Source organism: Vigna unguiculata, chromosome 6 (assembly GCF_037176805.1).
Source record: "Vigna unguiculata cultivar grain cowpea cultivar isolate G323 ecotype 2 chromosome 6, ASM3717680v1, whole genome shotgun sequence".
NCBI lineage: Eukaryota > Viridiplantae > Streptophyta > Magnoliopsida > Fabales > Fabaceae > Vigna > Vigna unguiculata.
This window is the reverse complement of record NC_140797.1, coordinates 43,510,565-43,519,941: the sequence shown is the minus strand read 5'-3', so window position 1 is coordinate 43,519,941 and position 9,377 is coordinate 43,510,565. Positions and strand designations below refer to the sequence as shown.

Here is a 9,377-nt window from a genome sequence, read left to right as displayed (position 1 = left end):
AATGATGTTAATTATAGTATTATAGAGTGGGATGTGGTTGGGGGATAAGTTTATGAAATTGAAGATTTATATATATATATATATATATATATATATATATATATATATATATATATATATATATATATATATATATATATATATATATATATTTGTGGGAAGGTTAAGGTAAAGGGGTTTGGTGAGTTGTGGTTGGCTTAACGCAGAGGGTAAGAAAAGAAGTTATGATGATGTGGAAAGAGTTAAATTTTTGTTTGCATTGCACTTTTTTTGGTTGTGTCCAATGGACGGCCGCCGTCTTGTCCTTTCACGATCTTGTGATGGGAGAGGTCCAGGTGTCAGAGGGATGATGGTGTTGTTGGCCGGCCAGGCTATGGCTGTGGCTCCTTTGGTGTGTGTTACTTGGCTTTAGGCAGGCATGAATAGATGAATGATAAGGTGGCGGTGCACATGCTGGCACGTGCTTCGTGGTGAGAAGAAGGGGTGAGAGGCAAAGATTGCGGTGTTAGTGAGTGAGCGTGCTTGGTGAATGATGAGGTGGTAAGCTAAGCACTTGTTCTATCTATCTGTCGCTAGTAAACATTAAACAATGTGTATGGTCCCTGTTGCCTCGGTGGTGGTAGAATTATGGTGCTGTCAATTACAGATGGCTTCTGCCCAACAATGCTTCAATCCTTGGATTCATACTAGCATCTGCAGAATATACCCTATCAAACTCAAACCATTAGACATGGTGAATTGGTGAGTTAGGTGGATTGATTGTATGCGAAGCAAATGAAACAAACTGTAACAGTGAAAGTGAATTTAAAGGCAAAAAGGCACTAAGAGAGTTGGAATATGTGGATAAAGCAGAAAAGGCCAAATCCAACTAACTGCCTGCACCACTGAGCCTAATGAGCAGTGATTTAAACAAAAGAAAGAAATTAAAGTGTTTTTGGAGCGTTGGTATGAGTAGAAGTGTTGTTGAAAGGAATAAGGTGAAAGAGGAGAGAGCGTAGGCGTTGACGCTTTGCGTGCGTAATGTGAGGGCATCAGAGGAAGAGTCAATATGAAGGAAGGCAATGATTAAAGCGTGATTCATATGATCACATCACATGCCGCCAACCATTTTTATTTGCAATGCATGCATCGGATCACGCTGCATGCTGTACGGTGCATAATCCACTATACCTTTCCAAATTAATTTTATTCATTATTTCTCTATCATCCATCCCAAACGAACCCTATGCTTGCCTCACACTCTTACTCATGCACACCTCACCTCTTAAGACTTTACATTTCAGTTTTTTTTTTCTTTCTAATATATCACTCAATTTTCTTTTATTATACTCACTACAAAACTTTCAAAATCATCGTTTTCTTAACATTTTATTGTATATATGCTATTTTTCTATTGAGTTATTATCTTAGCATTTGTTTGTTTATTGTATATGAAAAAAGAACTGGTTACCAACATGTTTGTTTCATACAATATTTATATAAAAGGACGATATAACAAATTACTTTTATTATACAGTGTATTGATAACACAATATGTTATAGCAAACCTCCTTATTATAAAAATCCAAATAAACCAATGGAAATAAAGTCAAGAGTATGATTGGCGCGGCTTGTCTAATGATAAAAGAAAGACCTTATAACTTTATTTAAAATAAACTCCCCCCTTAGATGCACACTTTGCCAGAAAAGAAGAAAGGAAAGAGTTTTAACGTACAAATTTATTTATTCATAAATTATATTAAATTATATTTCTTTCATACACATTGACCTTTCATAAACATTTTATAATAGTCAAATATTAACATCTAGTCATTCTTAATTGTGAAGTAAAATAGCTAATAATAAATGCATCCAATACTAATTGTATTATCTTATACACAACTTGAATTTCGACTTGCAACTAATTAGGTTTGATACAATTTTTTTTCTTGGTGTTGAGAATCTGGCTTATCTTAAGTGGGACAACCAAATTTATGAGCTCAAATTGATTTAATATTTCCTAACATCACCCCTTTAAATTGAGTTTGAATCATTTTAAGCATTTTTTAAACTTCTAAAATAGTATCCAAAAAGCTTAAAATCATTATTTTAGTATAAAAAAAATTCAGTCAAAGTCCTTTAATATATATCTCGAAATTCTGTTTACACCCTCCAAATGACATGCATGTGGGTCTCCATGAATAAACTAATAATTCCAACTCTAAATAAAATAATAGGTCAAACAACACGATAATTGAGGTTTCCCCATTACTTTTCAATCATCACTTTCTCTTGACAAATTAAACCCCTCTTCAACTGTTGTAGAACCTGGCCTTGAAATTTCCATTTTTGAATTTCTTCAACATATCTAAGATGTTATACTTACTTTAAGATGATTTTTTATTGGGAGTTACTAAACTAACATTCACTTGTTAAATAAAATTTATTGAGGTAAGAAGATCGAAAATCAACATTAACAATTTTATCGTGTAAAACCTCTAAAGTAAAAGAATTATCTAAAAACAAATCTCCATACTTACTCCATAATTAGATCCTAAACAAAAGTGAAAAAACAATATTTCTTCTCTCCACATTACAATTTATATCACATCAATTTCAAGTCTTGTGGTCTTAAATTTTATATTATGTGAATATACTTTCATGAAAAAGTTTTATTGTACTAAAATTTTAAATTTATTATTATCGGAAATATAAGTCTTGAGACACCTTTACTAACTATAGAAACTCTTTTTAAGAGGTGCTCTTCTTTTTGTGCAAACGATGGGCTCTTAGACTTCAAATGAATGGTCGTAACTATCAAGATATCTGTCTGATTTTTCTAGAATTATGTGTTACATTATAGAAAAACCCAACAACTACTCATTTTCGAAAACATTATTTCTGCCACCAACTTCAGAGTTCATTGTCCTTAATAATATACTTTGGTTCTTCATCCATCATGAAGAAATACCGACACTTAGGGTGGGTAAGTGTTTAATCACTAAATGCCAAACAAAAAAAAATGCAAAAAATAAACATACAAACAAGCTCTACTCATGACCCAGTTCAAGCTGATAAGGTTAAGAAATGTCGTCACTTATCGAGAATCTGTTCCATTGGTTATTCGGAAAATATAAAGAGCTGCAACATGAAAGAAAAGAAAGCAAAATTTGAATCGTAGAAGACTTCACTTCTTTTTTATCGGCAGGTGATTCATACAGATAAGGCAAATTATATAGGAAATAAAAACCATATTATATCTGCTGTTAGCATAACAGATGCATTTAGAAAAGGAATCTCTGATAGTAACAATTATTTGACACTTTATTTCCTAAAAAATAGGTAAATTAAAAACTGATTGGCAGCTTTATGGTCATTCCAGTTAACAATCTTTCATTTTGGTCCTCTCTTTACTATATATTGATTGGAAAGATGCTACCTTACCAACTACAAAGATCAGGTTAAGGATAAAAAAGTGCTTGCTGTTATTTGATATAATAGTGAAGCGAGAATAATACAAGTTTTGTTATAAATTACTTCCTTGATGCAACTTCAAAAAGAAAAAAAAAATCGGAATCATTGTTGATTCCTTTCCTTCTTTTAAAAAGATTTACCGTTTGCCTAATAAAATTAAAAGTTCTTATATCATCACTACACACTTAGCTATTAGAGAATGGTATCATTGAGCTGTAAACACATTCACATTATTAATGTAGAATAACTTCCAACGTCATACTTGTAACATAGTTTGAAGCATCTAAATCTGACACACCTTCCTTTTTTAATCTTTTTTATATGCATTGTTCTCTTTATTTATAGCAGTACTATTTATATGCAGTTTGCACTTTGAAGCATCTTCTAACATATGATGCAAAACATAAAGAACTGAGAGAAATTAAAATAAGAAACAGAAAAGTCACATTTACACCATTCAACAAGCAAGCATACATAGCAGAGTCCCTACATGGCCACAGCCTAAGAGCCCCACAGACATATGTTAATGTGTGTAATACATTGGGGAGGGATTGGGATAATGTTAATATATATACAACCATAGCTTTAGGCCCATTTTGATAGCAAAGGTATACAAACTATAAGGTGATGATGGTTGCAAATATTCAATATAACGAGGTAGTTTCAGTTTTTTTGAACATGGAAAAAATAAATAAAAAAACCAGACAAGTGCTGTTGCCATTCTGCGAGACACGGGAACATTCTCTATGCTGCTTCAGCAAATCCGACTCTCTGCTGACCATAATCAAAGATGGTGTGATAGGGTCCCATGAAGATATCTCCAAGGATCCTGCGTTTATGATGCATGCGTAATGAAGTGAGAATCATATCAAACGCATCACAATAAAAAGGAAAATGCTACAGTGTAAGTCTCAAGCAAATTAAAGTTTAATGTACCATAGAGGGCCACGAGGAGGAGGCACATCCAAAGCAATGAAGCCACTGATGCACTGGGCTTGAGGACCTTCTCCCACCTTCAGTATATACTGAAGAAACCAAATACAAAACTGAATCAGGGATACAAAAAATACATGAAACATAGCAATCATTCATTCATAGAAATTGCATAAGTGTAATTATCACTATTGTAGCAGTTTAAAACTCTGCTTCTCTTTGCTTTAGTTCTGCCTGCTGCTCCACCTTCTTTTTTTTTTTTAACAAATTTATAAAGCAACAAATAGAAAATATTATTCAACCAACAAATTCAAAAGGCTATTTGGTCTTTCTGGATTTGTCCCCCCACCCCATTGAAACAATAAACACTAGTCACTGCGCGTATTTAAGGGAAACTAAGTAAAACAATGTTTTTCTAATGGGCTGTCAAAGGATGAGGTTGTCTTTGTTTGATTTAAATCCTTGCGATTCAACCCATTATTTCAGTAGTGAATTGTTATTGCAAATTGAGGACTTTTCAAAGCATAATTTAGCTTCACAAAACTTAGTTTATCTTTTCTAGTTCGTTCTTCTTTACCTCCAACAATTAAATTCCTTTTTCTAGTTACAAACTCTTACAAAAAATTAAGCACAGTCAATGTTCAGTCATTGCAAAAGTAACTAATAACTAATATAGTCTGAAACTATACCTCATTTGGGGAAAGGTCAAAAACTTTTCCACCAATCGTAAAGGAAACAATAGGCATTGAAGAGATTTGTCCACAATCAACGGATGATTGTCCCATTGGGCTGGGCAACTTATCACAAAGCTGAAATATTATCACCAAATGTCATTAACCATTAACGCTGGAATCAAATGCAGGATTTGAGTACCCAAATAACAGAATTAAGACCAACTCACCCCATTGACATAATTTATTATCTGTTCTTCTGTCTGGTTCTGCCTCAGCTGGTTTTGAATCCAAATAACAGCCATCTCACATGTTGAACAACGAGCATCCCGAATGGCACCAGATGATTCTCTTTCGTTCTTATCCACCACACTCTCAATGCCCATGCTAGAGGAAAAATAGGAACTCCTTAGTAAAATGTCAATCAGAGAACATTAAATATACTAGTCTCTCAGCTAATGAGATGGTTTATTATCTTCGGGGCATACCTAACAGCACGAGTCCCATCAAAGGAACACAATCCAATTTGTGAGCAGATCTTTTTAGGCTTTTCCTATAGGATCAAGAGAAAACCATAAGAAATCTCATTCTGAAGGATAACCACATCACAATCCCATCAACCAAGATACGCAAAGCATGAGTTAAAAATGATACTTACTTCAGCCAAGAGCAATTCCAAGATTGTTTGTCCATACTGTTCGACAACAGACTTGCACTCTTTGCTTACAACTCCAGATGCTCCGATTGCTTGATTTATCTCGGTAATTATAGGCTACAGTGACAAAAACCATGTAAGACATTTTTTCATTTTTATTGCTAAAAGGGAAATCAGAAAAACGGGCCTCAGTGTACAATTTTTAGGCCCACCCATCAGTTAAAAGCATGCTTTAAAAATTACAAAATCATGAAAATCTAAACAGCAGCCTCCCATTTACAAGCTTTTATTCATACCGTTGGACCAGCCAACAAAGAAGTTCCAGAGTCCGCAATTGCAGAACAGTCACTAGCACAGAACCCTGGAGGACAATATGATAAATAAAGTCAGTAGCAATGAAATTAAAAACTGAACCATTTATGGCAGTGCTATCAATATCATGCCATAGAAGAAACAAATAGCTATTTCGGCTAACTTGTTTTCTACGTACCAGTGGGTTTACCGGCAATAAGCACCTCTCCCATGTCAAACTGTTCAGGAGAAAAAGTTACCAAAGAAAAACTATTGTAAACAAAACAAAAACACGTGTTGCATAAGCTATGCTGCATGAATACTGTAACGAGTCTCTGTTTTGCTTTGCTACAAATTCAAGTGCGGTAGTGCAGCAAGATTTAAGGGCAACTATAGGAGATATACCGTATAGAAATATGAAAACAAAAACAATAAAGTACTAAGATTACAATGTTATGCATGAACTATAATGTACTGAAGTGATAGGTTTTGGGTACAGAACCATGTATACCCAGTTAATACCAGGTATATCAACTATTTAAGGTTACTATACATCAGAAAGTACAAGTATGCTATATAAACAAATATGTTGATGCTGACCTGCCAATATCCTTTTCTTGTCACTGGCACATAAGTATGTTTGCCCCTGTAGTGAGCAGGATCAGCACCACCAAAAACAATCTCACCCCCATTCTCTTCTTCTGGTTTACGATTTAACCAAAATGAAAATACTGGATCCTTTACAAGACCTCGTTCAACCATATTGTACCTGTGACATGAATATGCCTTATAATGACAGCGAAAATAAAAATAATAATAGAAATGATAGCATAAAGTTAAAATGTGAAAAGATACCACACTGGAACAGCATTTCCTACTGAGATCTCTTGAAATCCAAGTCCTAGTATACCATCAAACTTAGCTGCCACAAATGTAACTCCAGGTTCTCTAGTTGCTTCGATAAATGCCTAATGGAAAGTAAAGAGAACTATATATTAATCGATGATTAATCAACATATTTTGAAAGAAGCCGCACAACTAACATCATACTCTGTTGGTGTGAAGGAAAAGAAAAAGAAGATAGGGATTGATAATCAGCATTACCTGGTTGTCTACAACTACGTCTCCAACTCTGACATTGTCATTGCTAAAGAAACCAGAAATACTTCCACTACCGTATTGAATTGCAGCAGAAGTCCCTAAATAACAGGATGACAAACCCGAGTTTTGAATAAGGACAACATCTTGGCATCACTTCTTTAAATGTCAAGTTACCCAAAGTAAAAGAAAAATGACATTTGACTTCGTAAATGTTATGCAATCCAAATTACATATATTCAAGAAAAAAAGAACTTTTAAACACTGCTATTGCCAATAATTTTAAAAAAATTGTAATGCTTTGTATAATTCCATGAGGTGAAAAGGCTAGACGGTAGAAAACTCTAAATTAGATCCTTTACATGATAGAAGCACGGTATTCAGACTCCCACTCCTCCAAAACCGATTTTAAATCGTCTGTAAAGGGTACGCAGTTTTTTGTATTGAAATTACACAAATCTTGAGTATTAATCAGATAGAAACTTCACAAGATAATCAAACACTTGCACAATGCATTGTCGAATTAAAGAACTACAAAACCTCCACAAACTCTGAACAAAAAAAAAGGTAAAGCCTCAGAATCAGAAGAAAATAAAAAAAATAAGACAAACCATTTTCTTTGTAGGTTCTGGATTTGCTGGACTTGTACTTAGCATGCGTGTAACATGCAAGCTGCACCGTCATGCAAAACATCAGGATTAACAAGTTTCCATTAAAAAAAAGAGAGAAAATAACAGACACGCCTTCATATGACGGTTATGAAAAAAAGCTCACCGAGAGGTAACATTTAGAAGACGGCACCCACAGATTAGAGCTACCGGTGTCAAAAATCACAGTGAACGTCTGAGGAGGGGTACCAATGGCTATTTCACCATAGTACTGAGCATCCATGTAGTTCTTCAACGCAACAATATCGGCGCCGTCAGCGCCGTGAAGAATGTTCTGAAGAACATTCTCTGTGGCTGAAGACCGCAATTCCTTAAATCGAATAACGTCATCGTCGTCCAATCTGATCTTTTTCAGCCCAATCCGGCGCAACCCATCGTTGGGTGCAGACGACGCCAGAGAAAACAAGAGGGTCCACAGACAGAAACAGAAGACAATCACATTTGACATGCTTCCCATTTACGCTACCTGTTCAGCCATTATTAAACCGAAAAAGTTACGATTGTGAGGACAAGAGTGCAGATGTTTCATAAAACGCATCGATTAGAGATAGTAATAACATGAAAGAGAAGAGAAAAAGAAAAGAGAGACAGATGACATATCCAAGAATGCATGCATGCAAAAAGTGAAAAGAAGATGAAGAATGCGATTACCAAAGGAAACGAAAGCAGAGGAAGAATTAATGGAATTGAATTGAGGAAGCGAAGGGGAATTTAAAGGTGGGAAGAAGAGAAAGTGAGTATCTGGGTTTGGGTGGCAGTGTGGTGGGGCCAGCTGAGGTTTTAAGCTAATCTCGTACTCATTGTGGGTCCCGCATCTGTAACCGTTCATCAAACTAAGGATGAGGAATTGGGAGGGTGGGTTTTCTCGTGACCCTCCGATGTAACTGATTCGCTTTCGTACCTCAAAAGTTAATTATGGTTGCTTTCTTTAACACGCCACACAACACAACTCATCCTCCTTAATTTATCCCCTCTTCTTCTTTAGCCACCTTCGTTTAAACCCTAAATATAAATTATCGTTAAACATCTTAAATATGTATAATAAAATTATTTCATTACTGTATTTATTTTTAATTAGTAATTAGCTATTACTTAAAACTAAATGAGTATGGATAAACCGAATTCAATTTATTCACACTTTGTCTCACCCTAGCGGTTGCTGATGCTAAGGATCTAATTTAACGCATTTTCTTTTTTATGTTTCAGCTTTCAGTTTCAACTGATCAATTTAATGTTATTTAACGATTAAATATATGACTTTTTAATTATGTTTAACGACTATACACAGAACAGAACAAAATTTTATAATCATTTGAGATCTAACTTTTGAGGTGATTCAAAAAAATTGAGATATTCTCTCGTTACGAGATAGAATAAATGTATCAAACGTGAGAATACCTTTTAAAATTTAAACAACATCATTTTTTCGAATTGTCATCAATTTCGTATATTTGATTTTTTAACTATTTTTTCAATCTGTTCTTTTATATTTCATGTCTAAATTAGATTTTTTTTAAAATTATTAAATACTTAAAAATATCTTTATTTCAAGATATAAATTATTTATTCTAAATATCAATATAATCTATATATATATATATATATATA

At 34.1% G+C, this 9,377-nt stretch overlaps 1 protein-coding gene across 1 annotated transcript; it reads right to left on the bottom strand.

Moving 5' to 3' along the window:
* Nucleotides 1-3,874: 3,874 nt before the first annotated feature.
* Nucleotides 3,875-8,567, bottom strand: LOC114189151 (aspartic proteinase A1-like). Its single transcript, XM_028077854.2, has 14 exons — nucleotides 8,421-8,567; nucleotides 7,876-8,235; nucleotides 7,713-7,773; nucleotides 7,108-7,202; nucleotides 6,859-6,971; nucleotides 6,604-6,772; nucleotides 6,203-6,242; nucleotides 6,009-6,073; nucleotides 5,716-5,829; nucleotides 5,546-5,610; nucleotides 5,288-5,444; nucleotides 5,076-5,195; nucleotides 4,390-4,478; nucleotides 3,875-4,282 (listed from the first exon to the last, which is right to left on the bottom strand). The coding sequence occupies exons 2-14, from the start codon at nucleotides 8,224-8,226 to the stop codon at nucleotides 4,198-4,200; spliced, it is 1,524 nt and encodes a 507-aa protein (XP_027933655.1). The 5' UTR covers nucleotides 8,227-8,235; nucleotides 8,421-8,567; the 3' UTR covers nucleotides 3,875-4,197.
* Between the last annotated feature and the right edge of the window lie 810 nt (nucleotides 8,568-9,377).